General features: G+C 38.5%; 1 protein-coding gene across 5 annotated transcripts in view; it reads left to right on the top strand.

Moving 5' to 3' along the window:
• Sgcz (sarcoglycan zeta) overlaps nt 1-19,478 on the top strand; it is a 1,143,866-nt gene that overhangs the window by 1,084,067 nt on the left and 40,321 nt on the right. For all 5 annotated transcript variants that reach the window (XM_006509120.4, XM_011242138.1, XM_006509122.1 and 2 more), the window contains one exon: nt 14,376-14,498. In XM_006509120.4, the coding sequence (XP_006509183.1) occupies nt 14,376-14,498 (123 nt within the window). Of the gene's footprint in view, nt 1-14,375; nt 14,499-19,478 lie in introns of those variants that run through there.

Below are 19,478 nucleotides of genomic sequence, written 5' to 3'. Positions count from 1 at the left end.
CTGAGGAACCGCCAGACGGATTTCCAGAGTGGTTGTACAAGCCTGCAATCCAACCAACAATGGGGGAGTGTTCCTCTTTCTCCACATCCTCGCCAGCATCTGATGTCACCTGAATTTTTGATCTTAGACATTCTGACTGGTGTGAGGTGGAATCTCAGGGTTGTTTTGATTTGCATTTCCCTGATGATTAAGGATGTTGAACATTTTTTCAGGTGCTTCTCTGCCATTCGGTATTCCTCAGGTGAGAATTCTTTGTTCAGTTCTGAGCCCCATTTTTTAATGGGGTTATTTGATTTTCTGAAGTCCACCTTCTTGAGTTCTTTATATATGTTGGATATTAGTCCCCTATCTGATTTAGGATAGGTAAAGATCCTTTCCCAATCTGTTGGTGGTCTCTTTGTCTTATTGACGGTGTCTTTTGCCTTGCAGAAACTTTGGAGTTTCATTAGGTCCCATTTGTCAATTCTCAATCTTACAGCACAAGCCATTGCTGTTCTGTTCAGGAATTTTTCCCCTGTGCCCATATCTTCAAGGCTTTTCCCCACTTTCTCCTCTATAAGTTTCAGTGTCTCTGGTTTTATGTGAAGTTCTTTGATCCATTTAGATTTGACCTTAGTACAAGGAGATAAGTATGGACCAATTCGCATTCTTCTACATGATAACAACCAGTTGTGCCAGCACCAATTGTTGAAAATGCTGTCTTTCTTCCACTGGATGGTTTTAGCTCCCTTGTCGAAGATCAAGTGACCATAGGTGTGTGGGTTCATTTCTGGGTCTTCAATTCTATTCCATTGGTCTACTTGTCTGTCTCTATACCAGTAACATGCAGTTTTTACCACAATTGCTCTGTAGTAAAGCTTTAGGTCAGGCATGGTGATTCCACCAGAGGTTCTTTTATCCTTGAGAAGAGTTTTTGCTATCCTAGGTTTTTTGTTATTCCAGATGAATTTGCAAATTGCTCCTTCTAATTCGTTGTAGAATTGAGTTGGAATTTTGATGGGGATTGCATTGAATCTGTAGATTGCTTTTGGCAAGATAGCCATTTTTACAATGTTGATCCTGCCAATCCATGAGCATGGGAGATCTTTCCATCTTCTGAGATCTTCTTTAATTTCTTTCTTCAGAGACTTGAATTTTTTATCATACAGATCTTTCACTTCCTTAGTTAGAGTCACGCCGAGATATTTTATATTATTTGTGACTATTGAGAAGGGTGTTGTTTCCCTAATTTCTTTCTCAGCCTGTTTATTCTTTGTGTAGAGAAAGGCCATTGACTTGTTTGAGTTAATTTTATATCCAGCTACTTCACCGAAGCTGTTTATCAGGTTTAGGAGTTCTCTGGTGGAATTTTTAGGGTCACTTATATATACTATCATATCATCTGCAAAAAGTGATATTTTGACTTCCTCCTTTCCAATTTGTATCCCCTTGATCTCCTTTTGTTGTCGATTTGCTCTGGCTAATACTTCAAGTACTATGTTGAAAAGGTAGGGAGAAAGTGGGCAGCCTTGTCTAGTCCCTGATTTTAGTGGGATTGCTTCCAGCTTCTCTCCATTTACTTTGATGTTGGCTACTGGTTTGCTGTAGATTGCTTTTATCATGTTTAGGTATGGGCCTTGAATTCCTGATCTTTCCAAAAGTTTTATCATGAATGGGTGTTGGATCTTGTCAAATGCTTTTTCTGCATCTAATGAGATGATCATGTGGTTTTTGTCTTTGAGTTTGTTTATATAGTGGATTACATTGATGGATTTTCGTATATTAAACCATCCCTGCATCCCTGGAATAAAACCTACTTGGTCAGGATGGATGATTGCTTTAATGTGTTCTTGGATTCGGTTAGCGAGAATTTTATTGAGGATTTTTGCATTGATATTCATAAGAGAAATTGGTCTGAAGTTCTCTATCTTTGTTGGGTCTTTCTGTGGTTTAGGTATCAGAGTAATAGTGGCTTCATAAAATGAGTTGGGTAGAGTACCTTCTACTTCTATCTTGTGAAAAAGTTTGTGCAGAACTGGAATTAGATCTTCTTTGAAGGTCTGATAGAACTCTGCACTAAACCCGTCTGGTCCTGGGCTTTTTTTGGCTGGGAGACTATTTATAACTGCTTCTATTTCTTTAGGGGATATGGGACTGTTTAGAAGGTCAACTTGATCCTGATTCAACTTTGGTACCTGGTATCTGTCCAGAAATTTGTCCATTTCGTCCAGGTTTTCCAGTTTTGTTGAGTATAGCCTTTTGTAGAAGGATCTGATGGTGTTTTGGATTTCTTCAGGATCTGTTGTTATGTCTCCCTTTTCAGTTCTGATTTTGTTAATTAGGATTTTGTCTTTGTGCCCTCTAGTGAGTCTAGCTAAGGGTTTATCTATCTTGTTGATTTTCTCAAAGAACCAACTCCTCGTTTGGTTAATTCTTTGAATAGTTCTTCTTGTTTCCACTTGGTTGATTTCACCCCTGAGTTTGATTATTTCCTGCCGTCTACTCCTCTTGGGTGAATTTGCTTCCTTTTTTTCTAGAGCTTTTAGATGTGTTGTCAAGCTGCTAGTATGTGCTCTCTCCCGTTTCTTCTTGGAGGCACTCAGAGCTATGAGTTTCCCTCTTAGAAATGCTTTCATTGTGTCCCAAAGGTTTGGGTACGTTGTGGCTTCATTTTCATTAAACTCTAAAAAGTCTTTAATTTCTTTCTTTATTCCTTCCTTGACCAAGGTATCATTGAGAAGAGTGTTGTTCAGTTTCCACGTGAGTGTTGGCTTTCTGTTATTTTTTTTGTTATTGAAGATCAGCCTTAGTGCATGGTGATCTGATAGGATACATGGGACAATTTCAATATTTTTGCATCTGTTGAGGCCTGTTTTGTGACCTATTATGTGGTCAATTTTGGAGAAGGTACCATGAGGTGCTGAGAAGAAGGTATATCCTTTTGTTTTAGGATAAAATGTTCTGTAGATATCTGTCAGATCCATTTGTTTCATCACTTCTGTTAGTTTCAGTGTGTCCCTGTTTAGTTTCTGTTTCCATGATCTGTCCATTGGTGAAAGTGGTGTGTTGAAGTCTCCCACTATTATTGTGTGAGGTGCAATGTGTGCTTTGAGCTTTACTAAAGTTTCTTTAATGAATGTGGCTGCCCTTGTATTTGGAGCATAGATATTCAGAATTGAGAGTTCCTCTTGGAGGATTTTACCTTTGATGAAAACGAAGTGCCCCTCCTTGTCTTTTGTGATGACTTTGGGTTGGAAGTTAATCTTATCAGATATTAGGATGGCTACTCCAGCTTGTTTTTTCATACCATTTGCTTGGAAAATTGTTTTCCAGCCTTTTATTCTGAGGTAGTGTCTATCTTTTTCTCTGAGATGTGTCTCCTGTAAACAGCAAAATGTTGGGTCTTGTTTGTGTAGCCAGTTTGTTAGTCTATGTCTTTTTATTGGGGAGTTGAGACCATTGATGTTAAGAGATATTAAGTAAAAGTAATTGTTGCTTCCTGTTATTTTTGTTGTTAAAGTTGGCATTCTGTTCTTGTGGCTGTCTTCTTTTAGGTTTGAGGGATTACCTTCTTGTTTTTTCTCGGGCCTTGTTCCCGTTCTTGTATTGGTTTTTTTCTGTTATTAACCTTTGAAGGGCTGGATTCGTGGAGAGATAATGTGTGAATTTGGTTTTGTCGTGGAATACTTTGGTTTCTCCATCTATGGTAATTGAGAGTTTGGCTGGGTATAGTAGCCTGGGCTGGAATTTGTGTTCTCTTAGTGTCTGTATAACATCTGTCCAGGCTCTTCTGCCTTTCATAGTCTCTGGTGAAAAATCTGGTGTAATTCTGATAGGCTTGCCTTTGTATGTTACTTGACCTTTTTCCCTTACTGCTTTTAGTATTCTATCTTTATTTAGTGCATTTGTTGTTCTGATTATTATGTGTCGGGAGGAATTTCTTTTCTGGTCCAGTCTATTTGGAGTTCTGTAGGCTTCTTGTATGTTTATAGGTATCTCTTTCTTTATATTTGGGAAGTTTTCTTCAATAATTTTGTTGAAGATGTTTGCTGGTCCTTTGAGTTGAAAATCTTCATTCTCATCCACTCCTATTATCCGTAGGTTTGGTCTTCTCATTGTGTCCTGGATTTCCTGGATATTTTGAGTTAGGATCTTTTTGCATTTTCCATTTTCTTTGATTGTTGTGCCGATGTTCTCTATGGAATCTTTTGCACCTGAGATTCTCTCTTCCATCTCTTGTATTCTGTTGCTGATGCTGGAATCTATGGTTCCAGATTTCTTTCCTAGGTTTTCTATCTCCAGTGTTGCCTCACTTTGAGTTTTCTTTATTGTGTCTACTTCCCTTTTTAGGTCTATTATGGTTTTGTTCATTTCCATCACCTGTTTGTATGTTTTTTCCTCTTTTTCTGTAAGGACTTCTACCTGTTTGATTGTGTTTTCCTGTTTTTCTTTAAGGACTTGTAACTCTTTAGCAGTGTTCTCCTGTATTTCTTTAAGTGAGTTATTAAAGTCCTTCTTGATGTCCTCTACCATCATCATGAGATATGCTTTTAAATCTAGGTCTAGGTTTTCGGGTGTGTTGGGGTGCCCTGGAGTGGGCAAAGTGGGAGTGCTGGGTTCTGATGATGGTGAGTGGTCTTGGTTCCTGTTAGTAGGATTCCTATGTTTACCTTTCGCCATCTGGTAATCTCTGGAGTTAGTAGTTATAGTTGACTCTGTTTAGAGATTTTTCTTCTGGTGATTCTGTTACCGTCTCTCAGCAGACCTGGGAGACAGATTCTCTCCTCTGAGTTTCAGTGCTCAGAGCACTCTCTGCTGGCAGGCTCTCTTACAGGAAGGTGCGCAGATATCTTGTTTTTGGACCTCCTCCTGGTCGAAGAAGAAGGCCCAAAACAGGGCCTCTCTCAGAAGCTGTGTTGCTTTGGCAGTTCCCAGAAGCTGTCAGCTTCTGTGGTGCAGACTCTCACCTGTGCAGACTAAATTCCTAAGTTCCAGGGAGTTCTGGAACCAAGATGGCGACCGCTGCTGCTGAGGCTGAGGCCGCCTCCCAAGCCAGGCGGACACCTGTCCTCTGGTCCGGATGGTGGCCGGCTGTCTGCAGCCCGCCAAGGGTGCTGCCTCAGCGGCTCTGTGCTTCTGCCTGTCCCAGAAGCTGTCCGGTTCTCTGGCGCACCCTCTAACCTGTTCAGACTAATTTCCTAAGTTCTGCTGAGTCCTAGAACCAAGATGGCAACCACTGCTGCTGAGGCTGAGGCTGCCTCCCAAGCCAGGGGGACACCTGTCCTCTGGTCCGGATGGTGGCCGGCTGTCTGCAGCCCGCCAAGGGTGCTGCCTCAGCGGCTCTGTGCTTCCGCCCGTCCTAGAAGCTGTCTCTTCTTTTCTTTTCTTTCTTTCTTTCTTTTTTTTTTTTTTTTTTTTTTTTTTTTTTTTGGTTTTTCGAGACAGGGTTTCTCTGTGTAGCCCTGGCTGTCCTGGAACTCATTCTGTAGACCAGGCTGGCCTGAAAGGTTATTTCTTTAATGTAGACAAATATGTGAGAGCCAGAGAGGGAATGAAACAAGAAAATTAAAATTTAAAGAAAACTAGAAAGAGAAAGTGTAAGACTTTGATTAGAAAATGTCAATACTGAAAAGACATAGTCAAAATGAGAGGAACAGAGTGACTGATTCTAGCAATTGGACAGTACAGTCTCTAATACATAGCAAACCTAACAAACTAATGCAGGTCACCCAGGACACACACATACACACATACACACATACACATTTAAAATAATAAAATATTTCACAATATATTTTATGATAAGAAAATTAGATATTAGTTCAAATGAACATGTTCCTGGCGAGGGGTTGAATATTATCTGATGTATAATTTCTGAAGAGAAAGACAGAGACTAAAATATTTTAATTATGTTAGCAACTTAAAGTTTTTTTTGTTGTTTTGTTTCTTTAAATTGAAACACTTTTACCTTCACACTTCCGTTTTATTTATCAACCCGAGGAAAACATTTTATTAATATGCTTTGTACTAGATATATTTCAAGATATTTTCTACTGTTTTGGGCTTTTTATTTTGTTTGCTTCTTTTTAAAGCAGGGTTTTATGCAGCCTAGGTTGGTCTTGACTTGTGATAATCCTTACCTTAATAAAAATAAATACCAAACCATCGTAAATTATCTGTTCTATTAATTGAACATTTTCTCAGTAAATGTATATGCCTTCCAGGTAACTCATAGCTAGCAAAATGAAGAAGCAGTCTCACTAGGTCTAGCTCAGCAAAGGAGGTCATCGGGCTGTCTTAACTGGTTTACAGGAGCATGGATGAGGGATTATGTGTCAGGGCCCGTGGAATTCAAAGGCTGAGCTGCATCAGCTAAAGAAGGGGTGACTGCTTGTGAAAGTCGGAACACTGGCAAGTCTGTGTGCCACTCCACCAGAGCATCTCCATTCCCCAGCAGTCCTTTCCTGCCTATACATCCTTTGGGTCAGGACAGGTACATCTTGGAATTTTTGAGTATCCTTGTATTTCTTAAGGTGGGGTCATTAATGTCCTCACTCCTAGGACCTTGTCCCCAGCAATGATTGTTTCAGATCAGAGGAAATAGCTGTACAATGCTCCATCCATTCTTATGTCTTTTACAATGTTTTATCCACTAATTAGTTAATTAATTAATTAACTTATTTTCACTTTGGGAACTTCAGCTATGAATGCTGTATTGGTATCATCGCTGCCTCCCTCTCCGTTTTTCTAATTCCTCCCGTGCTCCCCACCACCTCATTCTCAAATTTACAGCCTCTTAGTCTGTAATTATTGCTATTACAAATATATACACACATATTTAAATTTTTAAGAAACAACCCGCTGAGTTGATGCAGCGTTACCCATATGTATATGTGTTTAGGGCTGAGAGCTCAGGGCTTTTACATTCCTTCTGCTTCCTTCCTTTAATGGAGACTTGAAAGGGATATAAAAAATTCATTCTATGAGGGGAACACCCTCATAGAAGCAGTGGGAGGGACAGTGTGATAGCGTGTTTCCAGGAGGAAGGGAAACCGGGAAAGGGAATAACATTTGAATTGCAAATAAAATATCCAATTAAAAAAAAATCATTCTTTATCTTCTCTGTATAGTTGAGACTGTGGCCACTGTGCCCTGGCAAGGATCACCTACTCTCTCTCAGCCCTTTGTTGAATTGTTAGTCTCTGCAGCATCCACTGCCCACACCACACAAAATATAAAGGAGAAAAAAAGAAAAGGTTCCCTTCATCATATGCTCGGAGTGTAAACACTAAAGTAGAGGAGGCAATTCCACAGGCACATGATATCCTTTTAACAAAACAGTAGCATTTGTGTCTCCACTGGTGATTCTGACCTTCCCCACTAGGGGCTTTTGCCCTGGCTTTCAGTACCAGACAGGAAATCTTTCCTGGGGCATGCACATTAAATCCAATCACAAAACAGTTGGTTGTACTCATAATAGCTATCTCACAACTGAATTAACAGGCAAGCCATGCTGGTTATGTTGGTTGTAGAGTATGGAGAGGCTGTGACCCAGAGGGATGGGCAGTGGCAGAGCCCGGTGTGTCCCTTCTGCTTTACAAGCACCAGCCAGAGGGAGGTGGTACGCATTCTTTTCTGTCTGACTTATTCAGATCCTACAGCCAAAGCTTGTTGAATCTTTAATGAGCAGCTGCATGGGAAGCAATACAACAGTTATTCCCCTCATCCTGCCCCCCATCCCTTTGTTGTATGTCTTTGTCTGAGAACAGGGTCTTATGTAGCTGAGCCTGGAGTCATCTTGATCACAGTGGCTGGGGATGATTGGGAGAAAAGAGATCCTCACTGCGTAATAGCAAATGCAGACAATCGCAAAAGCAAAGTGGTTTTCAAAATCCAATTCTATTAAAATGAAATACCAGCTTAGGGAAAAGTCAGAACTCTAAGAATTGGCAGGGGAGAGTAGTTTTGATGTGTCTGACCATGAGACATCCCTACATCCTTTTGCCCATGGGCTGAGACAATCTTCCTGCTCTTCTAGCATGGCCCCCAATCCAAATTCACTACACAAACCTTTATCTATTGAATATCCTAGGGAATGAGACTATAACTTTCTCACCCAGGCCTTAGTCTTGCATCAGTCTATCACCTTTTGGCTCCATTCATTCTAAGGCAAGCAGCTACAACTTGCCAGACAGATAAAAGGGAACATAAGGTTTCCTGCTTATTTAGAATGCTATGGAATTAGATATAATTTTCTAAGATTATTGTGAAAACAGATCACAACAACAAATGACTTACAATGATCTTGAACCTCTGATCTTTCTTCTTTCATAGCCATAGTCCTGGGATTTCAGAAACAAAACACAGGCCAAGTTTTGCAATAGTTTTTATTACATATGAGGCCTGACATTCTCCCTGACCAATAACTTAAAATGAACTAACACTTGCCTGATACTGAGATTCTCACCCAACAACCTTGTGATTCCTGACAGTGCCTCTTTCCACCTATGTGATTCACACTCAGAAGGTATGAGGGTCTGAATTAAAGACCTTTCTCTCTTTCTTTCTTCCTTCCTTCCTTCCTTCCTTCCTTCCTTCCTTCCTTCCTTTCTCTCTCTCTCTCTTTCACACACACAGAGGGAGAGAGAGAGAGGAAGAAGAAGACAGACAGAGACAGACAGACAGACAGACAGAGATACACAGAGAGAGACAGAGACAGAAAGGAGACAGAAAAGCAGGTATACACACATGCAAAAAATAAAAATTAACACATGAAATAAAATGTTTATTATTGCCGCTCAAAGATCATTTGAAAATCACACATATAAGTAATAAATGGGAAGATGAGAACGATGAAAATTAATTTCAAGAGAAGTTAAACTAGTTAATTAAGTTTAAATGAACAAAGTCAAATAAACAGAATTTAAAATATTTATGAACATAAAATAATTGATCTACCTCTGAGCGGTGAATCATAAAAAAATATACAATTGAAAAATGGATCATTCTGCAGACTAACTTTATTCATTGACAAGGATGGAGAGACATGAGCCTAAGGCAAAGTGAGAATATGAACTCCAACGAGTTGGTATTGACAGCTATCCTTCCAGTAGTTGGTAGACAAAATTATTTGTGTACTTTTAAATGCATACTTTTAAGTTAATTTTTAAAGACATATATTTTTATTTTGTACATATGAATGTTTTGCCACTCTACAAGAACAGCAAATGTTCTTAAGGACCAGAATCCCCAACCCATTCCATAGATTATGTTTTAAAATACAAATGGAGATTCAGAGACATGATAGTATGAATTATTGGTAAGGAAGTGATGCAAATTGTTTCAAATACCAGAATTCATCACAGATAAGAAGTAAACCTTTTTTGGCGAGTAAGTGACTCAATAGAAACAGATTAGTTGAATATTGATGGATGTTACCAGGGAGAGAGATCAAAGGACAGAGGCAACCCCTGAATTTGAGCATTCACACTGCTACATTAGTTCCTGGAAACCAAAGGGCAGCTGTAGCCTTAACCCATGGGTCAGTGGCTGTAGAGAGGAGAGGCAGATGTAACTGTCAAAGGTTCCCAGGAGAACTGCTAATCCAAAAAGACTTCAGAGTCAGGAGTAAAGAATCCTCCAGCATGGCGAGAGGTTGATCTTCTTCATTCTCTATCATATCTCTCCATATGACAGATGTTTTAGGATGCATTTAACATATAAGTGGTGTGCGTGCGCATGTGTGTACATGCGTGGGCATATTCACACACAGCATATTTTTTACTGAAAAGGGATGGCACAATCAGTTCTTGGCTGCATCTTTGTGTGTGTGTGTGTGTGTGTGTGTGTACATGTGTGTGTGCATGTATGTGTATTTATACATGTGTGAGCATATTCACACATGGCATAAATTTTTATTGATAAGGGATGGGGCAACCAGTCCTTGACTGCACCTTTCCTCATGGCTGCTGGCTGTTGCTCAGCTTGTCCTAATTCCTCTACATATGGATGTGAGGCCCCAACCTCTTGATGAACATAGGGGCACACTTGTAACTCGATACCCTCAGTAGCTTCATGGTTTACTACTCAGAGGGCACAAAGAGCACACCTCTGAATCTTGTCCTACATGAACTTGTGTGTTTGGTGATGCTCTCTTAGTACCTACCAGCTTCCTCACATCCATTTTCATCTGGTGGTCCCTGTTGAGATCTGTAAACAGAAGGTACTGCAGAGCCGTGGCTGTTGGTCTCCAATAGTGACCACAGATCTTTTTATTTTATTAAAAATAATGTATATATCTCATGGCAATATTTAAAAAGGAATATCTGAATGATGAATTGTGAATCTAGTTTTGTTTTGCAATAAGAATTTCTAAACTCTTAATAATATTCAAGAGCATAGTGTTCCACTATGTTCATAGGAGCCTTATTTGTGAGAGCCAGAAGCTGGAAACAACCTTGATGCCCCACAACATAAGAATGGATACAGAAAATGTGGTTCATTTACACAGTGGAATACTATTCAGCTATTAAGAATGAGGACAACCTGAGTTTTACAGGCAAATGGATGATGGAACTAGACAATATCATTCTGAGTGAGGTAACACAGACCCAAAAGGACATGAACGGTATCCACTAATAAGTGGATATTAGCAGAAAAACAACAAAAACAAAAAACAAAAACAAAAAAAAAAACAAAAAAAGTCATACAAAATGACCAAGATACAGTCCACAGAACTCAAAAAGGTCAACAAGCTGAAGTGCCCAAGTAAGGACGCCTCAGTTGCACTTGAGAGAGAGGTGAAAGCAATTATTATTATTTTATTTTTATACTTGATGTAATTGTACCTTAGAGCAACCAGACCTTGTCTAAAAAAATGTGATACTAGACAGAAACAGTTGATATGTAACCAAATATAGATCACGCATATTAAGTTCAGTATCATGAGTTTTAATAAATTAGTATTAAACATCAATAGTCCCAACAACCGATTATGCCTACAATTATATATTTTAATGTTTTCTATATGTATATTTAAAAGGCAATGTATATAAATGTGATGTTATATAATTATTTTTGATATGAAATATTTATTTACTACCAAGTCCTTGTTAATTACTTGCAATTTTGCCATCTGTAATTATGCTAATATAGTGAATGAAGTGTAGTCTTAAGTGTGAATTTTATATCTGCTTTTCAATTGGATGATTTTCACATGCATTAATTTATGGCTTAGATGCATCTCATCTATTCTGTATGCATAAATCTTGTGCAATTTGCTTATTTGCCTTTGCTCATTTAAAGTTAGTGAATTAAAGTTTCAACTCCCTTGGCCAGAGCCAGACACCACTCTACAGAAGTTTCTAATAGTTTACTTCTAATAATTCATTTGTAACAATTTGTGGGGAAAGCAGTGTAATATCTTAATACTTGCATAGAATCTTCTGAATAAAGACTTTCCTCATTATTCTTAGAAAGCTCTTGGTATTCTGTGAGTGTGTGTAATGTCTTCATGTGTATGTAATTAACTAGTGCATGTCTATGCCATAATACAACTTATGAATCAGTTTAGCTCAGAAATTGATGGTGATATGTCATAAATATTAAAGTTTTATGTGTTAAAGATCTATAATAATTTCCAGATCATTGATGCTCAATATGTACTTGTCTCTGGGAGACAGATGTAAACAGAGATATGTAAACCTAAAAGTCAAATATGTCAACACATTGGCCTCAATGTTTTGATTCTATCTCAGTTACTACCGTACAATGACTAATGGCAAAGCAAACATTAGATCATGACTACATGAAAGAATTCAAATGACTCCTACTCTCTGAAATAACATTCATAAAACCAAGATGATGACCAAAGAGAGTAAGTCTTCAATGTTTGTCTTGATATTGTTATTAAATTCCGTAAGAACAGTTATTTATTTAAAAAATAGAAGGTATATTATTTTGACTGATTATCACTTTCTGTTCTTGTTTTCATGTGCTGCAAAAAAAAATCTTAATGAAAGTTGAAAACTTCACTGTTTTTGAGCATAAGGACAAATGTTCATAGATTATTGTTAGGAATTATGCTGATTTAGTAAATTAGTGGATGGAGATTCACCTTTAATTAACATGTATTCACTAGCACACCAATTGCTTCTTCAGTGCCAAATGGTAGGTACCAATTAATTTAAAAAAACAAGGAGTTCCTTAATTTGAAGAAAAGTAGAAAGGGGCTCATGGGAGTGTTTGGAGAGAGGAAGCAAATGGAGAAATATTTTAATTAAGTTATAATCTCAAAACTTAAAAAAAATCTTTTCAAAAGATACAATATTTTAAAGATATAATTCATGCTTCTCTTGGTTAGCCATCCCAAGAGAGGAGTATTAATTTTGTTCTATTTAACATATGCCTAGTTGAGCATTTTTAATTTCTAGAACTCTATATAATACCAGAATATAGGAAAAAACATATACTCGATTTTCAACATAAATGTTTTTTATAGTTTAAATATAATTACATTATTTTCTCCTGTCTTCTTCACAAAGCCCCTCCCTTGTGCCATAACTACACTCTTTTTCTATCCCATAATGTGTTTAATGTTATTTTGATACTATGACCTTAACAACATGTCATTTCCTCCAGCCCATGGCTAGTTGTGGAAGGAAAACTCAGCTAGGACTGAGGAAGGGGACCAAAAGAGGATGGAAAGAGGGAAGAGATGAAAAATCACAAGCTAGCATTTGCCTACTATGTGTCTCTTGAAGTAAAAAAGAATACTGAATAGGAAGATATGCAGAGGTTAGACATGACTCCCGAGTTGAGGAACGGGGCCACTCACCCATCTCCAAAGTTTAAATCCAGAATTGCTCCTGTCTAAAGGAGATACAGGGACAAAGAGTGGAGCAGAGGCTGAAGAAAAGGCCATCCAGAGACTGCCCCACCAGGGGATCCATCCCACATGCAGCCACCAAACCCAGACACTATTTGGATGCCAAGAAGTGCCTGTTAACAGGAGCCTGATATGGCTGTCTCCTGCGAGGCTCTGCCAGCACCTGACCAATGCAGATGTGGATGCTCACAGCCAACCACTGGACTGAGCACAGGGACCCCAGTGGAGGAGTTAGGAGAAGGACAGAAAGAGCTGATGGGGCCTTATCTTGCATTAATGGGAGAGGAGGCCCTTGTTCCTGTGAAGGCTTGATGCCCCAGTGTAGAGGAATGCTAGGGCAGTGAGGAAAGAGTAGGTGGGCAGGTGGGGGAAACACCCTTATAGAAGCTGGCTAAGTGGGGATAAGATAAGGTTTTGCAAAGGGGAAACTGTGAAAGGGGATAACATTTGAAATGTAAATAAATAAAATATCCAATTAAAAAAAAAGAAAATATAGAGATACGTTCCTTTGATGATGTAGAGAAAATTGAAAAGTAAGACATATATGGTATGCCTGTGGTCCTGAATGGGTTGGGCTTTACTTATAAATTAGCAAAACGGAGATAATACAATTGTAAAGCAAAATTGGGAGGTACAGCTCCATATGAAACTGTGGAAAGCCGTATGAAAAAATCAACACTGTGGAACAATATCCAACTTTCCCAATGTCTAAGGAATCTCTTCGTCAGCTGCAACTCCTCCGTATAATCCAGTTAGACCTTCCTGATATACCTCTTCTAACTCTCAAGTTAATCATTTTCTAAATATGGAAGTTGATCTTATGATTTGTGGGTGGATTGATAAGGATAGATCAACAATAAAATGAAAATTAAGTTCTGTTTCTACCTTGACCTGCGCTTTAGAGCATTCAAGTAGCTTATATTTTGAGAAATAAAAACCAATTATTAAACTATGGTTACCATAGAAAATAAAGTAGAACCAAACTTTTAAATTATTTGACATTAAAAGGGTAAGAAGATAGCTATACTAAAATCTATAAAATGTGTAATAAAGAGTCACAAATTGTTGGTGCTTTAGAATACGCAGTAAGGTAGCAAGGTGGGTATGGTGTTCTGAAATGCAGAGAAAGATGTGAATCATTGAGGCCCCATTTATTGAGAATCTACTATGTGCCAGTGGAGGGAATGACATCCAAACATCCAAACAGATATTGCCTCACCTGTTGAGATGCCAAATGTTTTGATCTGGCTCAGCACACAGACAATATTAGAACAGCCTTAAAATATAGAACTCTTACACATGATTAGTTAATCTAGTCTGAAAATAATCACTGAAATCAGAGGGTGTTGGAAAAGGTAACATCTTAAAAATGTTAATTGAGATATAAAACATACAACAGAGATGAACAACATGACCAATTTGTGTATCCCTTTTTTCTTTATGAGAAACAGTGTATGCTAATGGTGTGCTGCATACCAACTTCATTTTCAAACCTTCCCTCTGACTGCAGGAGCTGAAGCTGTTGAGGCACAGTGCAAAAGATTCGAAGTGAGAGCAAGTGAAGATGGCAGGGTGCTGTTTTCTGCAGATGAAGATGAGATCACTATTGGGGCTGAGAAGCTAAAGGTTACAGGTACTGTGATGGATATCTTTGAATTATTTTTTAAGCTAATAAAAGCATACACACTCGCAGAAAAGATTCTTTCCAAGACATTTGAACTCTTTCCTGAAAATTGAATCTACCGTATCTATATTTAGTATCCAAATAGTCTTCAAATAAAGTTAATAGTTGTGGTTAAAGAGCAGAGTCTAGAAAGCCTTTTACTGTTCAAAATGTAAAGCTGTGTCACTCATCTAAAATAAACAATGGGCTAGGTGGTATGAGAATATATGATTAAAGGTGACATCAAAATTAGAAGTACCGTCATTTATTCTTCTGTTTTCCAGAGAAAATGCTTCTTGTGAATGGCTTTCTCCTATGTGAACCTTCTACATTTATATAGCCCTTTTGTATATCGATACTTTATATATATATATAAAGTATATCCCTAATATGTATATTAGGGATATACAGAAAACCAGACATGGATAGCTAAAAACTCATGCTAAATCCTTCCTTACTTCTTTACCAGGATACCATTTACTAACTGCAGAACAGCTTTGTTCTTGCTCCTGACACTTCTAAAAATAAAAATATCAAAGACAAAAGACAAATGTAGTTTATAGTTTCATGTGCATAGGAGAGAAAATTGGGCAGAGCACAGAATACAATATGAAGGCAAGGGATTGACTGGTATCCTCACAGATACTTTAAAGCAGTATTCTAGCCTTCTGACAAATAACACTACAAAGAGACACTGACTCCAGGGTGCTCCATATAAATTAGGTAACTATTCTGACAAGACTTCAAAGCATATGTGACAAAAGATCTGTGTGAACTGTAAATTAGTGGCATGAAAATTTTCTATTTAAGCAATATCCAAAGGAATTAAAATTAAGATGAATTTTTTCCTCACATTCTTTCACTTTATGACTAATGTCATTTTCTCAGTGGACTCAGAAGTAGATGATGTGAACAATGGCTATGTTTATATATCTGAAACAAAATCACTTTCATGGTGCTAAAGATTTTAGGATATTTATATATAGGCTACTTAGAGTACAGGTGGGTATGTATTACAGGTCACACTCTTACCTGGACATAACTGTTTCAGTGTTCCATGTGACAACAAAATTCATGATGACAAAACAAACAAGCAAAGCAATGGGCAACAATTTGATAGATATAAAGAATTTGGCCCATTGTTTTAGAGGTTTGGCAGTCAATGTTTGCATTTGGATAGCTCTGTACGTTTAGAGCAGAGATCATGCTTAGCCTCACAGCAGAGAGAGTGTTGTGTAAAAGTGCTGTTCTGTGGAGGTTGGAAACAAACTCATGAAGAGGAAAAGATTGTAAGGATGAAAGGATATCCCACCAAGTAATTTCCATGGTGACTGACCTAATGCTATCCAGGCTCCAGATTTACCCAATTCATCTTCTTTCAAATGTATGCATCAATTAATCAATTAATGAGAATGTAATGCCCTTAAACTGATCAGTTCTTGGACAACCTTTAACAGATAAACTATCAAGGTACAATTTTAGATTCAAGCCATAATATCCACTGTTGCTGCTCTATTGCTGTAATAGATAATTGTTTTCTCAAGAATCATAATTAATTTACTCTTAACTAGTTTTGCTTGGTAGTCATTTCCTTGAAGTTATCTAATTAGGTATCTGTTTTTAACATTCCTGGACAAAAGAGAGTTTTAGGCTTTGGTTCAAAATTATCCTTTAAATCTCTGTTTATTTTGTATTCCCTACTATGAGATCAAGATATCACCTAAGGCAATTAATTATCTTCTGAGACCCAGTAACCACATAAAGAATATAAACCTTTCTACACAGCACACTCAAATTCAGCACTTTCAGCCGCATCCAGCATCCATCAAACACAATCAGCATTTCTATTTGTGGTCCACATAGATTAACATCCTAGCAAACAAAGCAAAGGTAAATGATAAGTCTGACTTTGGAAGGTGAAAGTCTTCAAGCTAAAGGAAAACTATTAGTTTGATGCAGACATCTGTTTGTTGTTGTTGTTTGTTTGTTTTTGTTGTTGTTGTTTTGTTTTGTTTTGTTTTGCCTTAGCAGAAAGCAGGAAGTAGTGAAGAGCATGAGGAGAATGTATCTCTCTTGTCTCCAAATGGCAGCAATTAAAAGTGGCAGCCTATAAGAATAGAGAAATCCAACTGCATATTCTCTTGTGCCCTCCTGTTTGTTTGAAAGCCAAGAGCATTTCACCTCTATGTCTTTCTAATGGAATGATTGGAAGGATAGACAGGTTCCAGGGCTTGTTTGACAACACAAGAAAGGATTTTCTGAAGAGCAGTCTTTTAAATTAAACAGTGTGCTGCTGGGCTGGAATCAATATTTTGTGGTTTGTTTTTATTACCTGGCTTTTGTTTTCCCATCCCTGTCTATTACATTAGCCCACTGTGATGAGGTCAGCTTGACAACCAGCCTTTCCTTTGTTCTTCAGAGCTGTCCAAATCTGAGAATGTAGTAACACTCAGACACCAGGAAGAAGCAGTTTGTCTGAGAAGGTATAAGAGAACTGGCTGTGTTGCTTGATAAGAAACGTGATATATGGTCACTTAATTTCCTCTAGGGACACTTTCTTCGGGTTTATACACTGGAAATAATCACCACTCTTTTTTCTAGTTGTTCCTCAACCTTCCAAGCGAGGGGAGCTTCAGAGACATTAGACAATACTGTTCCATGCCCCTACTAAATTTCTTTTTTTTTTTTCCATTTTTTATTAGGTATTTCACTCATTTACATTTGCAATGCTATACCAAAAGTCCCCCATAGCCACCCACCCCCTCTCCCCTACCCGCCCACTCCCCTTTTATGGCCCTGGCGTTCCCCTGTACTGGGGCATATAAAGTTTGCGTGTCCAATGGGCCTCTCTTTCCAGTGATGGCCGACTAGGCCATCTTTTGATGCATATGCAGCTAGAGTCAAGAGCTCCGGGGTACTGGTTAGTTCATAATGTTGTTCCACCTATAGGGTTGCAGATCCCTTTAGCTTCTTTGGTACTTTCTCTAGCTCCTTCATTGGGGGCCATGTGATCCATCCAATAGCCGACTGTGAGCATCCACTTCTATGTTTGCTAGGCCCAGGCATACTCTGACAAGAGACAGCTATATCAGGGTCCTTTAAGCATAATCTTGCTAGTGTATGCAATGGTGTCAGCATTTGGAAGCTGATTATGGGATGGATCCCCGGATATGGTAGTGTCTACATGGTCCATCCTTTTATCTCAACTCCAAACTTTGTCTCTGTAACTCCTTCCAAGGGTGTTTTGCTCCCACTTCTAAGGAGGGGCATAGTGTTCACACTTCAGTCTTCATTTTTCTTGAGTTTCATGTGTTTAGGAAATTGTATCTTATATCTTGGGTATCTTAGGTTTTGGGCTAATATCCACTTATCAGTGAGTACATATTGTGTGAGTTCCTTTGTGAATGTGTTACCTCACTCAGGATGATGCCCTCCAGGTCCATCCATTTGGCCAGGAATTTCATAAATTCATTCTTTTTAATAGCTGAGTAGTACTCCATTGTGTAGATGTACCACATCTTCTGTATCCATTCCTCTGTTGAGGGGCATCTGGGTTCCTTCCAGCTTCTGGCTATTATAAATAAGGCTGCTATGAACATAGTGGAGCATGTGTCCTTCTTACCAGTTGGGGCATCTTCTGGATATATGCCCAGGAGAGGTATTGCTGGATCCTCCGGTAGTACTATATCCAGTTTTCTGAGGAACCGCCAGACTGATCTCCAGAGTGGTTGTACAAGCCTGCAATCCCACCAACAATGGAGGAGTGTTCCTCTTTCTCCACATCCACGCCAGCATCTGCTGTCACCTGAATTTTTGATCTTAGCCATTCTGACTGGTGTGAGGTAGAATCTCAGGGTTGTTTTGATTTGCATTTCCCTGATGATTAAGGATGTTGAGCATTTTTTCAGGTGCTTCTCTGCCATTCGGTATTCCTCAGGTGAGAATTCTTTGTTCAGTTCTGAGCCCCATTTTTTAATGGGGTTATTTGATTTTCTGAAGTCCACCTTCTTGAGTTCTTTATATATGTTGGATATTAGTCCCCTATCTGATTTAGGATAGGTAAAGATCCTTTCCCAATCTGTTGGTGGTCTTTTTGTCCTATTGACGGTGTCTTTTGCCTTGCAGAAACTTTGGAGTTTCATTAGGTCCCATTTGTCAATTCTCGATCTTACAGAGCAAGCCATTGCTGTTCTGTTCAGGAATCTTTCCCCTGTACCCATATCTTCAAGGCTTTTCCCCACTTTCTCCTCTATAAGTTTCAGTGTCTCTGGTTTTATGTGAAGTTCCTTGATCCACTTAGATTTGACCTTAGTACAAGGAGATAAGTATGGATCGATTCGCATTCTTCTACATGATAACAACCAGTTGTGCCAGCACCAATTGTTGAAAATGCTGTCTTTCTTCCACTGGATGGTTTTAGCTCCCTTGTCGAAGATCAAGTGACCATAGGTGTGTGGGTTCATTTCTGGGTCTTCAATTCTATTCCATTGGTCTACATGTCTGTCTCTATACCAGTACCATGCAGTTTTTATCACAATTGCCCTGTAGTAAAGCTTTAGGTCAGGCATGGTGATTCCACCAGAGGTTCTTTTATCCTTGAGAAGAGTTTTTGCTATCCTAGGTTTTTTGTTATTCCAGATGAATTTGCAAATTGCTCCTTCTAATTCGTTGAAGAATTGAGTTGGAATTTTGATGGGGATTGCATTGAATCTGTAGATTGCTTTTGGCAAGATAGCCATTTTTACAATGTTGATCCTGCCAATCCATGAGCATGGGAGATCTTTCCATCTTCTGAGATCTTCTTTAATTTCTTTCTTCAGAGACTTGAAGTTTTTATCATACAGATCTTTCACTTCCTTAGTTAGAGTCACGCCGAGATATTTTATATCATTTGTGAGTATTGAAAAGGGTGTTGTTTCCCTAATTTCTTTCTCAGCCTGTTTATTCTTT

The sequence above is a fragment of the Mus musculus genome, chromosome 8 (assembly GCF_000001635.26).
Source record: "Mus musculus strain C57BL/6J chromosome 8, GRCm38.p6 C57BL/6J".
Classification (NCBI taxonomy): domain Eukaryota; kingdom Metazoa; phylum Chordata; class Mammalia; order Rodentia; family Muridae; genus Mus; species Mus musculus.
This window is presented reverse-complemented; position numbering and strand designations above follow the sequence as displayed.